At 42.5% G+C, this 18,555-nt stretch overlaps 1 protein-coding gene across 3 annotated transcripts in view; it reads right to left on the reverse strand.

The window, feature by feature from the left end:
• Window positions 1-17,830, reverse strand: part of Calu (calumenin) — a 28,954-nt gene extending 11,124 nt beyond the window's left edge. The window contains exons 1-3 of one of the 3 annotated variants that reach the window (XM_028866223.2): window positions 17,731-17,830; window positions 10,157-10,386; window positions 4,228-4,421 (exon numbers count right to left, since the gene is read on the reverse strand). In XM_028866223.2, coding sequence (XP_028722056.1) covers window positions 4,228-4,421; window positions 10,157-10,377 — 415 coding nt within the window. In that variant the 5' untranslated portion in view covers window positions 10,378-10,386; window positions 17,731-17,830. Of the gene's footprint in view, window positions 1-4,227; window positions 4,422-4,490; window positions 4,685-10,156; window positions 10,387-17,730 lie in introns of those variants that run through there. The other 2 variants (XM_028866222.2, XM_037203695.1) reach the window with 2 other exon arrangements.
• Between the last annotated feature and the right edge of the window lie 725 nt (window positions 17,831-18,555).

Raw genomic sequence — 18,555 nt, forward strand, 5'->3', positions numbered from 1 at the left:
TTTTTTTTAGTATTTTATGTACATGAGTGTTTTCCTTACATGTATATCTGTGTACCATGTGTGAACCTCGTGCTTGCAGAGGTCAGAAGAAGACACCAGATCTCCTGCGACTGGAGTTACAGATGGTTGTGAGTCACCATGTGGGTGCTGGGAATTGAACCCAGGGTATCTGCAAGTGCTCCTAACTACTGAGACATTTCTCCAGCTCTTGGGCAAGAAACTTAACTGTGTCTCAGTCTCCTACTCTGTAACATGAGACTGTGCCTACCTCACAAGTGGCTATAAAAAGTTTAATAAGAAACAAACAGCTGGGCAGTGGTGGCGCACGCCTGTAATTCCAGCACTTGGGAGACAGAGGCAGGTGATCTGAGTTCCAGTCTGGTCTACACAGTTTGTATCAGGACAGCCAGAGTTACAGAGAAAACCTCTCTCTCTCAAAAATAGGAAGGAAGGAAGGAGGGAGGGAGGGAGGGAGGGAGGGAGGGAGGAGAAACAAACAAAACTAAAATGACTAGACAGCTGCCATCATTTTTATTAAATGTTAGAACTTCCATTAAGACTCTAGGTATCAAAGGTCTTTGTCCTTTTAATTTTAACTTCATTTTAATGTTACCTGGACTCAAACAACAAGAACATCACCATTTTGAATGGTCCCACTGATCCTCTCCCCAAAATCTACTGAAAATTACAGGTAAAAAATACAGACTGCTCCAGGGGTAGAGAAAGTAGGTCAATAGTTTTTTAGGGACTGAGGCAGACAGGAAGGTAAGACAGGAGGACATTTTGGAAAGTGATAGATACATTTTAGATGTCAATTATTCTTTGATCAAGCTTTAATTAGAAAATAAATATTAAAATATGGAACTGGAGAGGTGGCTCAGTAGTTAAGAGCCCTGGCTGCTCTCCCAGAGGTCCTGAGTTCAATTCCCAGAACCCATACGGCAGCTTACAATTATCTGTAACTTCAGTTCCAGGGGATCTGACTCCTCTCCTAGCCTCCTCTGGCACATACCCATACACAGAAACACACACACACAGAAACACACACACACACACACCCATACACAGAAACACACACACACAAACACACACCCATACACAGAAACACACACACACACACACACACCCATACACAGAAACACACGCACACACACACAGAAACACACACACAGACACACACAAACACACACACACACACACAGAAACACACACACAAACACACACACACACAAACACACACACACCCATACACAGAAACACACACACACATACACAGAAACACACACACACACACACAGAAACACACACACACACACACACACACACAGAAACACACACACAGAAACACACACACAGAAACACACACACACACAAACACACACACACACACCCATACACACAAACACACACACACAAACACACACACACACACAGAGTAAAATAAAATCTTAAAAAAAAATCATAATATAACCAAATGGAATGTAGACTAATCTGTTATGATTTTGAATTGTACAAGCAACAGCTGGTTCCACATAAGCATCTAGGAGACTAAAATTTAATTTCCATAAACTGAAAATATATAAAGGAGCTAACTGCAGAAAAGTAAGAAACTGGGCTGCTGTGTGGACCAAAAGACCTAGGAGGTGTGAAGATACTTTGAGAAATAGAAAATACCACATTAAAATTAAGAAATTATTGTTCCTGTAACACACTAAATAAAAAGGCCATGGTACTATTTGTCTAAAAACTCACCGGTCTCTTTTAACAATAATACCATATTGTTGATGCTTGATATTAGAGGCCAATCTTTCTATATTTTAAGCACTTAAAACACAAAACAAAACAAGAAAAAATCTGGGTGGTAGTGGCACACCCCTTTTTAAGGGAGGCAGAGGCAGGCAGATCTGAGTTCGAGGTTAGCCTGAACTACAGAGTGTTCCAGTACAGCCAGGGGAACATAGAGAAACTGTCTGGAAAAACAAAACAAAACAAAACAAAAAAACAAAGACAGGCCAGGCATAGTGACTCATGCCTTTCATCCCAGCACTCCAGAGGCTAAAGGGCAGAGCCAGGCGGATCTCTGTGAGTTCAAGGCCAGCTTGGTCTCCAGAGAGTTCCAGGTCATCCAAGGCTACATAGTAAGACCCTGTCTCAAAAAACCAAAACCGGACAAACAAAAAAACTCCCACAAACAAACAAACAAACACCCAAGCAACCAGACAAACAACAAAAACCCAAATTAAAAAACAAAAACAAAAAACTGCCCTATTCTGAAAACTAAACAGCTTGAAGCTTCTTTGTTGATCATCAAGAATTTAGTAAACAGTATTAATATTAATTCACACAAGGCTGTGGGACCCTGCATAGGTAAAGTCAAAACCACAGTAGGTTAGAGATAGAGAATGAAGGCAACATCTTTCTCAAATACTAAGTTGTCTTTTAAAAACAAATATCTAGTTTCAGCAAAGTTCAACTTATGCATTCAGACTAGATTCCTAAGAGCCCTCTGTCTCCTTCCTTGGGGTAAAACATGGTGACTAGAATCAAGTAGCCTGACAGTAACACACAACTATAAAAGACCAGAAAGGGAAGGCAGACTACTTGAAGTGTGGCGCCTATCCCAAACACCAGTTTACAGTCCTTGCTGGCCTTGCTCTTACTCAGCCTCTGGTCCTGCTCTATGCAGGGCTAATCTTGGAATCTTTTATACTTATGAGAGACAGTGCATACAGTATAAATGCTCCTTTTGTGGAAGGTGGAATCACTGACTAGCCTTTAAAAGCTGAGCTGATTCACACATAAACTCAAATCGAGTCAAGAACACGTTCTCACAGAACTCCTCAGCACTTGTTTAAAGCTGGCCTGCTACCCCCTGAGGGCTGATCACCCACAGTCTCCTGGGAAAGAGGCCTTATAAAGACATTACTTCTCCAACCAGGGCTTTGCCTTGTGCAGACTCAGGCAGTAGAAATACCCATTACATTGAATCATCAGCCCTCTGAGGCAAGAAAGCTCTCAACAGATTTTTATGCACATAATTATACATAGTTGAAGCAGAATTCTGGACAGCAAGGGAGTACCAAAGGCTGAGCTGAGATTTATTAGCACACCATTTTGTTGAGATCACAGATAGTCTAATCTATCCTTTGCTTCATATTTATAATTAATTCTGATTAAGTCAGAAGGGTGTTGGGTCTCAGCCAGAGAGCAAGAAACATGGAATGCTTCTCCATCTGTGCTGGGTTCTTAATACACATGTTCTTAATTTGGTGGATATGTTTGGTTCTTGGCTCAATGTCAAGCCCTGAGAGACTACCTCTTTAGTCTTAGGAACGAGAACAAGTCTCTTCCCCAGAAATCATGCTGTCTGGTGGGGGAACAAACCTTTACACATTCCTGTTAGTCACTGGTGGGAAACGTGTCCTGTAACCCTAATTTGCCTAATTTCAGGATTAAAATACAAAAAGTACCATTTATATATTCATGCCTCAAACTGAAACTATACACAATACAGAAATCTCTATGAATAAAAACACTCCTGCACATCAGTTCTGCAAGACTGCCACCTGGAGTTCAGCAGCAGGAAAGCATCAAAGTCAAAGAAAATATTAACCAGTAGCCCCGGACAAACAAAAAGCCTACCAAATCAACAATAAAAGCAATCAAAGCAGTGCTTGCCTTGAAGCATCTGCAAAGCAGGCTGATATAAACGCATGTGCCAGAGAAAACAAATGGGAAATTTTCATTTCTACATTTCAGTAAGCATGACACACTGACAGCTATCTTTTTTGAATTTATTCCATCCATTCCCAATAGTTTTCACTTACTCTCACCAGTTACAAAAGAATCTAATTTGATTTCAATTTCAGGCCCAAAATTTGAAAAGTACCATGGTAAGAGACAGCTTAAGGCAAGGTCTCTTGCTTTGCACTGCTGGAATACAGTCTTACATGAAATCTATTCTAAAAATTATCTTTATGTGAGATACAAAGGAAAAAAATAGCAAAATATATTTGCAGTGCTTAAGACATAAATGTCAAACTTCAGAGGATCAAAATAAAAACTTAAGATATATAATATACAAATTATAAATTAATGAAACAAAGGAGAGTCAACTCAGAATCAAGCTATTGAAGTCTGGCACAATACCCCTATTTTCCTGTCTGACCCATTTGTTTCTTTGACTCAAGACCACAGTCTCGGCCAGCCTGACATCTCGCCCCTTACCCAAGTAAGTGCCATAAGTCACGTTTCTGTACTCATCCCAGGAGATTAAGCCGTCTTGATTCATATCAAACTCCTGCCACTGGTTTTCAACATTGTCATATATGTATTTCTTCTGGGCGTGCTTAATCCAGGATTTCAGCTCCCCCTCCGTCACAAACCCATCTTTATCCGCGTCTATTTTATCTACAATCATTCTACAAGACAAAACAGTTGTGTTTCAAGGGCCAGGTCCACAAGGTTTTCCCCAGACAGCAGGGACCTACCTAAAGCGTAGCCGTAGGTGGCATTTTTATACTCCTCCCAGGACACGAGGCCGTCCTCATTGAGGTCATGCCCCTTCCACTGCCGCTCTACATCCTCGTGAATCCAGCGCTTTTGGGCAAACTTAATCCAGCCTTTGAGTTCATCCACAGTGACAAACCCATCCTTGTCGCCATCTATTTTACTTACAATCTTTCTGTAGAAAATGTAGAGAAATCCAGCAAAAAGTTAAAAAAACTACAAGTCTCTGGACATAGCCAGGAGTGTGCTGTGACCATAGGTGTTGCCCAGGGCTAACACACAGATATAAAAAAAAGCTTCCAAAACAAAACTGTCAGACAACGGAACACTTTTCTCTTTACTAGCCTGTTCCCGGCCTGCAACAAGCCATCTGGAAAAGGTGACTAGACCATGGCCAGGGCACTGGGTCCTAAAGTCAACCCAGACAATCTCTTCGGTTAGGTCTGAGTCTGTTCTGAACACCCATGTCGACATGGGTTCTCACCTGTGCATCAAATACAATGTAAACCTTTCTATTTTTCTTTACCATGTTTTTAAGAGAAAGTATACCTATGGGTAAATATCCATAAGCATTTACAATGTTTTCCTTAGAATCCAAGATATCTAAATCAGACTTCAAAATAAAAAATTAGTTGCTTTTAGAAAAAGCTATTTTTTTTTGTTAAAAACACACTTTTTTTAAAGTTCTCAGGTGAGACCCTGTCTCAAAAAACAAACAAAAACTCAGATCACATATATTTTAAGGCAAGATAATTGTAAAAACAATTGAATACAGGAGGCATGCATTTTAAAAAATGCCAGTAGTTCTTATACATTACATGGAAGTTGGTTTTTACATATAGCCATGAAAACAGAACTCTGAGGAAAGCTATGGAAAGAATATGTATTCCTGGTTAATAAGCAGAGAGGTTATTAGCAGGCAGATTATAAAGCAAAACAACAAGGCGAAAGGATGGACTTACTTCCTTTATAAGCTTTTTTCTAGATATGTCACTTTAATTAAGGACTTAAAGACAGTCTTCGGGCTTTAAGTGTGGCTCAGGAGTAGAGTGCTTGCCTGGTGTTTATGAGGACCTGAGTTTGAGTTTCAGCATCACTAAGTAAATGCTCATGACAAAAAAGCCCCCAAAGATGTAACCTCCTATTTCTAGAGGACTCAGGCTAAAGCCACACAGTAAGCAGTCCCGTTTAAAATGGGAACTCTATCAAAACTTCCAGCAAAAGTGAACCACCAGCACATTCCTCTGCTTGGATGAACAAAACTATACATGTTGGCAGCAAATGTCCTTTCTTAGTTTATGGCTGTTTCACGACTAGAACATGAGAAAGTGATTAGAAATCAACAGATTCATACTGATACAGCATTAACCCTACTTCTAATCTAGACACAGCACTTTCCTTCGGAGAATGTATAATCTTCTAACCTGGGCTCTACACCACTTGCAGAACAGGGAATGCCCCAAGATGGCCTCTCCTAAATACTGTCCTCCACCTGCATGGACACAGGGTAAACTTTTCTGAGAGAATTTTAATAACATCAACAATTAAGAAAATTTCTGCATTATCTACAGTGGGATCCAGTTTATGTTCAAATGGTACTTGCTACCAATGGTGCCACTACTAAGAAAACAATGGACAAAGTATCACAACCTTCCCAATCCCAGAAGGATTTGTAAATTATTATAAACACCTGAAGTACTGCTCAGATGAAAGAGACTATGACTGTTCAAGATGGGTTCTCTTCACAAAGGTGGCTGGCTGAGCAGCACTCTGTTCCGTATCAACCCCCAAAGGCTTAACTCAGGGGCTAGCAAACTCTTTTTGGAAAGAGTAAACATTTTTACTTCATGAACCACATGTAGCCTGGTGTATGTGTACAAACAACCTTCTGAGAGAAAATAAGGGCTGGAGAGATGGGTCAGTGGTTAAGAACACTTTGCTCTTACAGAGGACTCAGGTTCAGTTCCCAGGACCCACATGGTGGCTCACAGCCATCTGTAACTCCAGTTCCAGAGATCTGACACTTTCTTCTGACCTCTGCAGACACCAGGCATGCCTTTGGTTCACATACATAAATACAGGTCCAACATTCATACACATAAAATAAAAGAGATCTAAAACATTTAAGTGAAAGATTGGGACTGTAGCTCAGTTGTACATGCTAACCTAGCATGCACGGAGCTCTGGGTTCAATCCCAACATCACATAAACCTAGTGTAGTGGCACCACCTATAATCCTAGCACTGAGGAAGGAGGGGCAGGAAAGCATCAAGTAATCCTCAGCTACATAGTAAGTTCAAGGCTAGTCTGAGATAGTTAAAACCCTGTCACATAACAACGCCCCCCCCACCCCCACACTAAATAAAGCAAAGTAGAAAAGAGCTGGGCAAAACAGTACATGCCTGCCATTCCAGCACTGAGCTAAGCATGGTGGACACACCTTTAAACTCAGGGAGGCAGAGACAGGCTGTAATGGTTTGAAAGAAAATGGCCCCCAAAGGGAGTGGCACTATTAGGAGGTGTGGCCTTGTTGGAGGAAGTGTGTCACCGTGGGGGCGGGCTTTGAGGTCTCTTGCTTAAGCTTCCCTCAGTGTGACTGTCAGTTGACTTCCTGTTGCCTGCAAAATGTAGCACTCTCAGCTCCAGGGCCATATCTGCCTGAACACTGCCATGCTCCCCACCATGATAAGGGACTGAACCTCTGAACTGTAAGGGAGTCCCCTCAACTAAATGTTTCCTTTGTAAGAGTTGCTGTGGTCATGGTGTCTCTTCACAGCAATAAAAACTTTAAGACACAGGTGGATCTGTGAGTTCCAAACTAGACAAGGCTATAAAAACCCAAAACCAAACAAACAAAGGAAATCCTAGCACCCAGGAGAGATGCCTGTAATCAACACTGGGAGTCCATCTTGGTCCATATAGTGAGATCCTATCTCAAAAGGAAAAAGAGCCCAAGCCAACCCAATCCCAAAACAAACAAGTTCTACTTGTCAACCATCTTAACAGAAAAAGAGACTGAACTTGTCCTGAAAATGCTTCCTGTGGTCTTTTACATATTATGATTTCAGAAATAGTATTCATTTTTTAAACTACACATACAAACAATGACTTTTCTCCTTAATACTCACTCTCTTAAAGAATGACAGGGGTGGTGTGTTGTGGTGGTGACGACTGTAATTTGCAAATTTTGATGAAAAGTGAGCTACCAAATCAATGCTTTCAATGCCACAATAAAAGTTTATCTGGGATTCTTCTCTTCTGGGGGGGAAGAGAATCTCACTATGTAGTCCAGGCTGGGCTTGAACTAACAATCCTTTTCTTTAGCTTCCCCAAGAGCTGGTGCATGCTATCGTGCCTGGCTCCACCTGATATTCGTGCTTTCAAGGCAGTCACTGCATAAATGAAGGATGTCTGTTACTGTCTCTAAAATTTGGGGAAAGCAAACTTTTTAGTTCATTTACACATTTCATAAAAACATGGCTTCATCACTTTTTCCAATTATATACAGCCTGCCGAATGTGCTGAACTTTTGATATTTACTGATGAAAAAGTGGAACACTTTTCTCTACTGAAAACTGCTAGAAAAGCTATTCTACCACCCACAAAGCAGAGGAGGCTCACCAAAGTCCTATCTACCCTAAGTGACCCCAAACATAAGGGTCATCCATTATTTAAGAGTAATTCTGCGGAGACTTGTCCAAACCAAAATGTATGTTGGACATATACAATATTAATAGGTATGACACAGGGACTGAGAGTACCCACATGCACTGCTCTTTTTACCCCCAAAATGTTAGCATGATTATAAGGTTAAAACTAAGAGCAAGCATGATCTCTCAAAGATGGAGAAACAACCTAGAGAGAAGAAAACTGGCTTTCTGGTGTATACTTCTCAATCATCTTCAGATGTTGAGGTATAGTTCATTCAATATAGCAAAATCATTTCATTACTTCTACCAGTGCTGAAGAATAAAACAGTGTACACTTCAGGCAGCATGTAACACAAAGAATAAATTGTTATTTAAGTTTTCATCAAAGAAAACTCTACAATATCTTACAATTATAGCATTGTACATGATGGCAAAAAATTTCAGTGTGGTACAACTTGCTACACAAATCTTTTAAAAACAGCCACAGCCGGGCGTGGTGGCGCACGCCTTTAATCCCAGCACTCGGGGAGGCAGAGGCAGGTGGATCTCTGTGAGTTCGAGGCCAGCCTGGGCTACCAAGTGAGCTCCAGGAAAGGTGCAAAGCTACACAGAGAAACCCTGTCTCGAAAAAACCAAAAAAAAAAATAAATAAATAAATAAATAAAAACAGCCACAAAGCTGCACCAGTGGTACTCATTCAGGGAATATTTTCACAGAATTGACCTGCATTTTCTTAAAAATCAAAGTTTTAGAGGAGCCAAAACAGACATGCTTTAGAACTCCAGAAACAGCGTTCTTCTAAGTGAAGATTAAAAAAAATTTTTTTTTAGTGTATGTGTTTTACCTGCATATATATCTTTGTACCACACGTGTGCAGTACCTATGGGGGCAGAAGAAGGCACTGGACCCCCTGGAACTCAAGTTAGAGATGGCTGTGAGCTGTAGTGTGGGTGCCAGGAACTGAGCCCAGGTCCTCTGGAACAGTCAGTGCTCTTACCCCCTGAGCTGTCTCTCCAACCTCCCTACTGAAGTCTTTAGGTTAAGAAGCTGCTTAGGGCCATAAAACTTGACTAGAGCAGCATCACTGAAAGCCAACCCTATTCTGAAAGTAAGGCCATTATTTGCTATATCATTTTTGAGGTACTAGGGATCAAGTCCAGGATCTTGAACATAAAGGACAGTACTCTCCCACCGAACTATACTCCCAACCCTAGTTTTGTTGCAGACAACGTCACATCACAGTGTCAAAAGGTTGGACACCTCTGTTAAAGGGCAGGGTTGGTTTGACTTTTATTAAAGGCCACCCAGGGAAATAATAAACTTTACAGAAATAGGGAATCCAATTTCTAGTTTATTAGGTACTTAAACATTACTTGGCTTGGGCATCCTTGAATAAATTAGAGAACGTTTTTTAAAATTAAAAGCAGCAGAACTAAGAACCCCCATGTAATTTTCTGGAATCAAGATGATGAAGCTTAAGCTGGGTCCAATACTACTGGTTACTTTAGGAAAAATATTTTTTTTTATCATTTTTGAATTATGTGTACATGTGTCTGTGTGTTGCCATGTGCATGTGAGTGCAGGTATCCTTGGAGTCTAGAAGGTATCAGATACCCTGGAGCTGGAGTCACAGATAGGTAACTCTCAACAAGAGTACTAAGTACCCAATCTGGGTCCTCTGCAAGAACAGTATATGCTCTTAACCACTGAGCCATCTTTCCAGGCCTACAGGGTACTTTCATGAAAATGATTTTACTTTGTAGAAGTATATTGTTATTCATTGCAGAAATATATGAAAGAAGGGATTTTATTAGATTTTTTAGTGTTAGCAATTCTGCTGTTAGTACTCAGAAGGACAGAGCTCAGTACAGCTTTATTAGTGACTGAACCAGAAAAGAAAAAAAAAACAAAAACAAAAAAACAAAAACTAGTTGATTTATAAATGGTGTTTCTCAACCCCCTGAACCCCCTGCCCTGACCAAGAACAGGCATCTTACCCAAGCCTTTCCTTGCTCTCTTCTGGTGTCAGCTGATCAAAACTCTTTGCTTCTTCTGCACCCAAGAAGGCATCATGGTCATAGTCAAAATTCTGGGCATCATTGTGAACTTTGTCACTGAGCTGAGGCTCATGGTGTACTCGGTCCTTTTTTTCCGTAGGCTTGCTCAGAGCAAAGGCTGTGCACAGTGACAGGCACATCAGAAACTGCCGCAGGTCCATGACAACCTTCTGTAAAGGAAAAGCAGTTAGCACAAACGGCAGTATGCTTGACAATAAGGAATCAAAACATGGCTCAATTATATTATTAATTTGATAGGTACACATATCTAAGTCTTTTATATTAGCCAAATATTATTACTTAATCCATAAGTACAGTAGGCTATCAGACCTCCAGTTCGTACAGTGGGACATTTTCAGTTTCCTTAATGACTATAGGCTAATCAGGAAATTATAGTTCAAACAACTACTTTGTAAATAGTTTCTCTTCAAGAAACACCAAAAAGTTTAATCTTTTTTGTCCAAGATGATAACAGTCAAAACTGGAAGGATAAGACTTAAATCCTGATTCTAAATCCTTTGCTTTCTGTACTTTTATCAGTGATCTGGTCTTCCAACACAGTTGAGTATTAGAATTATCTAGAAGAGTTAAGTAACGAGTCCCCGCCCCATTCTCTTAGACTCTCTCAGGCTGAACCCAGGCATTAGTGGCATTCAAAGCTTTTCTGGTGACTCTGATGATCATCGGAGCAGGAACCACTGACATCCTCAGTGGCTTCCTCGTTCAATAGCACCGGGTCTCTTACACAGGCTAACCTTGACTCACCAACCCATTTGGATGCCCATTCCTAAGTAACAACACCATTATATATTCATCTGCATAGCTGTACTTCCCAGACTTGCTCAGACACAAAGGCCACCAGGTACTATTCAATGTACAGATTCCTGAGAGGCTCCCCCAGACTCTCGGATCACAGTCGCAGGCTAATCTAATAAACGTAAGGCTGGAACTTTACTAAAAAATGTGATAGAAAAATTCCAGAGGCTATCAGTTAAAAACCTGTTTCACACCAGGCGTGGTGGCACAGGCATTTAAACCCAGACAGCCAGGGTTGTTATACAGAGAAACCCTGTCTTAAAAAACCCAAACCAAAAAACTGTTTCATACACTTTACAAACAACTTACTCTATTACTAGAGAGGCTAAGAGCTCAAGGAACAACAACAAAACCTTAAAATCAAATCAAAGGGAATAGTTTTCCTGGACTTTGATATTTTAATTAATATTTCATTGTGGAACATGAATACTGAATGTGTGTGCCCCCATTCCATCAATGAAAATAAGTTCTTAGCAATTTCACTGTATTTCTTATTCCTCTCCTATTATGTCTAATCTCTGGTATCTCTGAATGTACCTTTTTTTTTTTTTTGGAAATACAGTCCTTGCAGATGTAATCAAGTTAAAATGACGGAAATTTGGACACAGAATTCAAATGTTGTGCTATGACAGATGCAGAGATTGGAGTAACACACATGTGAGTCGAGGAACACCAAAGATCGCTGACAGCTACCAGAAGTGAGGAGAGTCAGGGAAGAGCCTTCCAAGAGAGGATGGCCCGACCAACATCTGTGCTTCAACCTCAGCCTTTGCAATGGTTAGAGGACATCAACCTCCGTTTAGAAACAACAACAGTCAGGGGCAGGTGAGACGGCTCAGGAGTCAAGTGCTTTCTGCTCAAGCCTGAGGACTGAGTCTGACCCCAGAACCCACATGAAGGTGGGAGGAGGAACTGGCCCCTCACAAAGCTGTCCTCCGACTTCAAGTGCACACCCATACCACACAGACAAGTAGTACCTGAAACGCTCACTCGGTTTGCTGCACTTGCTATAACATCCCCAGGAAATGAATACAAGCTTACAGAAGTCAGGGACCTCCATCTTCTGAAACTAATTATACCACCCTGCCCTAATCTGAAGATTAAACCCAGCCACAGATGATCTTCCTTTCCTGGGGATGTCACTAGTGAAACTAACTAGAGTAAGTACTCACATTTATATGTAAACATTTACCTAATCAGAAAATTCTCTCAGCAAAGCTTCTAACTCAGAGGCTGTTAATTCGACTACACCCCACAAACACCTCTAGCTGGTTCTGCTTCAAAGTTTTGAGAACCAGGGCAAAGGAAGAGAGCTGTGTTAGGAAATAAATTAAACATGCCAACATATTATACATCCTTCAAAGTGTCTATTTCCCTGTAATCCTCAAATAGTGGCTTATGAATTTAAACTATTAAGTGGATTTATAGAGCCCTCTACAAAAACTAAGAAAATCCTTAGCACAGCTAATGGTGAACATGCTTATATAAAAGCCCTTAAACATAAAAGGGGCCAGACATGGTGGCACATGCTTTTAAATCCCAGCATCCAGGAGGCAGAGGCAGAAGGATCTCTGTGAGCTGGAGGCCAGCCTGGTCTATATAGTGAGTTCCAGGACAACCAGGGCTACACAGTGAGACCCTGTCTCAAAAAACAAAACCAAACATCAAACAAAAAAGAAAAAGGAGGAGGCTCATCAGTTAAGAGCACTTGCTGCTTTTCTAGAGGAGCAGGGTTTGATTCCCAGCACCCACGGGTGGCTCTTACCCACCTGTAACTCCAATTCCAGGGAATCTGACCCACTTCTGAGGTCCCTACCACACAAACCACTCTTTCCCAGACAGCCATTACTGCAAGCTTACCTTCACCCACACATCTATGCTGCTTCTGTTCCCTCAACATCTAGTCACCCCTTTTCTATCTTATCACTTATTAAACTGCCTAAAAGTCACCAGGGCCAGCCAACTGGCAAAGCCAAGGACCCCACCCAGTCTTCATCTCTGCAATAGACAATAGGAAATTTGTACTTTGAGTAAGGTCTATTTAGGGAGATGGTGGCACACGCCTTTAATCCCAGCACTAGGCAGGCAGAGGCAGAGGCAGGCAGATCTCTGTGAGTTCGAGACCAGTCTGGTCTACAGAGTGAGTTCTAGGACAGGCTCCAAAGCTACACAAAGAAAACTGTCTCAAACACCTCCCCTAAAAAAATGTTCTGGCCGGGTGGCGGTGGCGGTGGCGGCACACGCCTTTAATCCCAACACTTGGGAGGCAGAGCCAGGCGGATCTCTGTGAGTTTGAGGCCAGCCTGGTCTACAGAGTGAGATCCAGGACAAGCACCAAAACTACACAGAGAAATCCTGTCTCGAAAAACAAAAAACAAAACAAACAACAAAAAAAATTCTGTAAGGAAGATGGCTCAGTGGATAAGAGTACTCGCTGGGCCAGCATGTGAAACTGGAGCTCCAATCTCTAGCACCCACATAAACCCAGTACTGTGGGGAGTGAAGACATGAAGACAGCTGGGGCTTGTTGGCTGCTAGCCTAGCTACAGATTCAGAGAAAGAGCCTGTCTCAAAAGGAATAAGGCAGTGGAAATTGATAGAAAAGGACACTCAACACACACCCAACACACACACACACACACACACACACACACACACACACACACACACAGAATAACAGCAAGTTATACATTCCAGGCCAGCCTGGGCTACAGCTGAGATGTAGTCTCAAAACAAAATCAAAAGGTCAAGCTAGAGCTGGGTGGTGGTGGCGCATGCCTTTAATTCTAGCACCCGGGAAGCAGAGGCAGGTGGATCTCTGTGAGTTCGAGGCCAGCCTGGGCTAGAGAATGAGTTCCAGGAAAGGTGCAAAGCTACAGAGAAACCGTGTCCCAAAACAAACAAACAAAAAACAAAACAAAACAAAAAAACCCTGTCTCAAAAAAAAAAATTCCTTGAAAGTTCTGTTTTTTCAGCACCAATCTCACCCATCCTTTCTGGTTGCTTAGATGTCTATATTAAATTCCGCCCTTTAGAAACATTAATTCTGAGAGATTCCACAATTATTCTGGACGACCAAAGACCCATTGCTCAATGTTAGCAATGGGAGAAGTGGGTGTGGTTGTAAAATTCCAGTTCTCTGAGTTTGGACACTCAGCAGAAGGGGAATTTCTGCACCATGGAGCGGAGGACTCAGTGGTTAAGGCTCTACTTTATTTAGTGGGGATCAAGGGTAACAGCTTGACAGCATTATACTTAACTATATTAAGACTTGGGTTGTGAACTCTAGAAATAAAAAATGACCTTGTTATCTATCCGACATTCCTTACTTACAGACTAAAGCATAAGAACCTCTGATACAGGCTGTCTCACAACAGTCAAATCATCCTTGAGATCCGGAGAGGCATGACACTGACCAATCAGCTTGCACTTGTCTAGTGACAGTCAGTTCACACTAGTTTACCAATACATTCTAATTCATCAAGTGCCAAGAAATACGAGAGGGCTGAGTATACCCAAGTGCAAACTTTAGCTAGCGAAGCTCTGAGAACGACTGAAACTATAATCCAGGTTTAATTAGTTCTACAACCAAAGCAATCAAGCACAAACTAAAATTTTCTGGCCACACAATCAACTCTGAAGCTGGAGAGATGGTTCAGTGTTTAACTGTACTGACGGCTCCTCCAGAGGACCTGAGTTCGATTCTCAGTACCCGCATGGTGGCCAAAAAACGTAACTTTAGTTCCAGATGATCCTACACCCTCTTCTGGCCTCCTTGGAAACTGCACACACATGGTACACTGACATATGCAGGCAAAATACCCATAAACATAAACAAAAACAAATCTCAAAACCTCAAACCCCCCCAAAACAAAAACAACTTACTTGTAAGGAAAAGGTTCTAGAAATCCTGGGGGGTGGGGGGATTCTTTAGGATGAAATTTTAATATAAAACTCATAGTCCAAGTTACTCTAGCAAAATATATGGAAAAAAGCTTTGGTGTCCAGTAGTGGATTCTGTTGTGTATATTTAACATGTATAAATCTTTTGAGAATTTGGTAGTCATTTTAGCCTAATCTTGCTTCAGTGTCAAAAGCCTAAATAATTTTAAGATCTTGGATGGGGTGGGGGGAGAGAAGCAATCAAACAAGATGTTAGCTGAAAAAAACCTAGCTACTATGGTTATAACTCCAGCTGGAAGTCTGCACCAATTATCCTGAAGCTTGTTTGCATTATTCCACAATAATGACCACAAGCTATTCTGTTTTGCTTTAGTTTCCTCATAGGTTCTACTTTTTTGCTTTTTTAACATTTATTTATGTGTGTGTGCATGCATGTGGCCACATATGGGCTGAGGTCAGAGACCAATTTTAGGAGACTGGTTCTCACCTCGCACCATGTATGTACTGGATATGAAACTGAGGTGTCAAGCTTGGCAGGTAACACCTTCAGTGGCTGAACCATCTCAAGTCCACCCTTTTTTTTGGCGGGGGTTTGGGGATGGGTAAAGGGTCTCATTTTATCTCATACTGGCTCAGAACTCGTTATGTTGCCCAAGGTAGCCGATAGCTTGAGGCAATCCTCCCATGTAGGCTTTCCAAATGCTAGGATTCCAGGCATGTGCCACCACACCCACCAGATTCTGCAATTTTGAAACAATTTCTGCATAAGTTAACATAAATTATAGCTCCTAATGTAAAGTCTTGTATTTTTTAGAAACAATACATTTTATTGGATTAACTGGTTGATATTTAGCTACAATGTGGTTTTGCTGTGCTTTTCAACTCCCAATTTCCATTACTAGATCTGATCAAATGCCAGGTATAGGCAAAAACGTGATTTCAGGGGCTGGCAAGAGGGTTCGGTCAGTAAAGGCACTTGCCACCAAGTCCAACAACTTGAGTTGGATCCCAGATCCCATACAGTGGAAGGTGAGAATGGACTTCCACACGTCATTCTCTGTTTTCCACAAGCATGCCATGGCATGTGTATGCCCGTTTCCATAAACAAATGTAATTTAGAAAATCGTGTTATTTCATATGTTTAACTCTAATATATGCGACAGAATAACAGCATTTATATTAAGGAGTTCACAGAAAAGCTGCAGTGGCGCTGCACTCCTTTAATCTCAGCATTCAGGAGGCAGATATGGGCAGATCTCTATGAGTTTGAGGCCAGTCTGATCTACACAGTGAGTTCCAGGCCACCCAGGACTATGTAGTGAGACCTTTTCTCTCACACACAAACAACAACAAACCCACAAACAAAAATTCATAGAGAGAGAATCCAGGATCTCAATCATGCATTTCCCAAGACTATTTCTGGCTATCCCTGAAATATCCCGTCACATCAATGTTACAAAAAAATGGAGCTAATACTAACATACTAGTCTCCTGCACTGACGCAATGATATAAAACTCCATCAAAGGTATATGGAACATATCATTGGATGAATGGCACCAAACAGATCGAAAACGACTGAGATGATTACCACCCACTTGCGCGTAGTTCAGTATCTTTGTGAGCTCATAACTCCTACTTTTGATTCTACAAAAATTCCTGTTGGAGACCCTTGAAACACTGTCAAACTCAGATTAGGACTAAACAGACTTGCCTTTTACACAAAGTCTCTCATCTGGACTTCCACAAGTTCTTCACTGGTGACTATCGCTTGATACTTAAATCTAACTGAATGAGATCAAATATATATTTGTCTTGGACCAGCTTTCAAGTATAGTAAAGAATAATTTATCAGTCATTCCAAGTTTCTCTACCTTCAAGCTCAATTAAATAAACTTGAGTGTTACTAGTCCCAATTTATTAATGCTGACTTGATAGTCCATGACAGGAAGTGAATGCAATTCTTAAAAAATCCTGTTCCAGGGCTTTATACACTTAGGAATTTGGATCAAAGACCCAAAAGTTTTAGCAGGAATCCACTGAATTGTCCCACTCATGCTTTACAAAATAAAAACCACTCCTAATTACAGCAACTACAGTGAATTAAGTCCACATCTGAATACAGCATGCCAAAAATTAGAACTAGCACTTGGGAAAGACAAGCAAAAAACATGGTTATTTAAAGGCAATTAATTTCCTAGTAGTTAACATGTGAAAGCTGCTTTTCATTAATGGCTATAATCAGCCGAACACAGAAAAGTGTAGCGTTCCTTTCTAATTAACAAGACGTTTTTAAAATAATGACATCGGGTTAGCTTTCGTCTTGTTCCCCATCTTCCTACATCCTGTAAGACAGCAAACTCTTTCTTTCTTGGCACTTCCAACCCACTCACGGGATGTGGCCTTGGGACGGGGTGGCAGCTCCCAGTAGGCCTGTGAAAGGTGGCAGGGAGCTGGCCAAACTCTATCCAAGTCTCTCCGACCTTCAGGAAACAAACAAAAGTGACCCTCTAGTCCCAGGGACACTGGGAGTGGAGGGGGCCAGGGCGAAGAACAAGGACGCGCGAAGCCAGGCACAAAACGGGGCCCAGGAGGGCGCAGGGCCCGGGGGCCAAAGTCTGCTGGGCCACAGCCCTCTCCGCGGAGGTGCGGGACGGCGAGCCGGGGGACAGAGAGCAGTCTCAGGCCCACCCGGGCACCCTGAGGCCGGAGTGAGCAAGACCCACTCCGCATGAGGAACAAGGCGGACGGACAGAATAAGGGCAAACGAAGACCCACCGAGCACCACGGTGCTTACCTTTCGCGGGAGCTCACGCTGCAGGAGACCGTGGCCGCAGCTCACCCGGGGGGTCAGCTCCCGCGCACAAGCACCGCCCAACCGGAAGCGGTTCCTCGCCCCGCCCCCATCCGACTTGTCGGCGTCCTTCCCACCAATCATCAGCAAGACCGCTGCTGATGCGTTGCTTTTCCGTGCGGCCATTGGTTCCACAATCGCGCCGCCGTGATTGGCTTGAAAGCGCCACGTCCCCGCGAGCGCGCCGAGTTGCGTGGACCGGATTCCCGCCCAGCTCGGGTCGCCCATCCTGTGGGGACGCCGAGTCCCAGTTCTATGCTCTTGGACGTGTGGGCGGGCCGTGGCCCACTGGTCGCCACGTCCGCATTCACGGCGCGCGACTGACTCCCGGGGCTTCTAGGGTTATTCTGATCGCTTTCTTCCTGCGCTCAAGCTCCCGGGGCCGGAATAATACCGTTGTAACGTCGCCACCCTCCGTGAACCAGCCCGGCTTCTGGCTCTAGAGGGTCCTGGTTCATCCACTAGCAGATCTCCACCCTGCCATCCTGTATCTTTCAGCTTCGTTTCCCACCCACCACGCTCCTTCGCGCTTCTGCCTTCCCCGAGAGCCTTACATTTCACATCCTTGTGGTCTTTGTTCACAAAGCGGCTTCCTCTGCCTGAAAAAAGTATGTTTCCCCGATTTTCCAGCTACTGAAAGCGATTAGTCATGAAAAAGTCATGAAACAGGTTGCTGTCCTGGAATGTCCTAGTGGAAACTGGGCAGGTAGAGAGACTACTGCCAGGGGCTAGTTCAGGTGTTAGCTCTAGGAGTCTTCCCTGGTCCTA

The sequence above is a fragment of the Peromyscus leucopus genome, chromosome 3 (genome assembly GCF_004664715.2).
Source record: "Peromyscus leucopus breed LL Stock chromosome 3, UCI_PerLeu_2.1, whole genome shotgun sequence".
NCBI classification, from domain to species: domain Eukaryota; kingdom Metazoa; phylum Chordata; class Mammalia; order Rodentia; family Cricetidae; genus Peromyscus; species Peromyscus leucopus.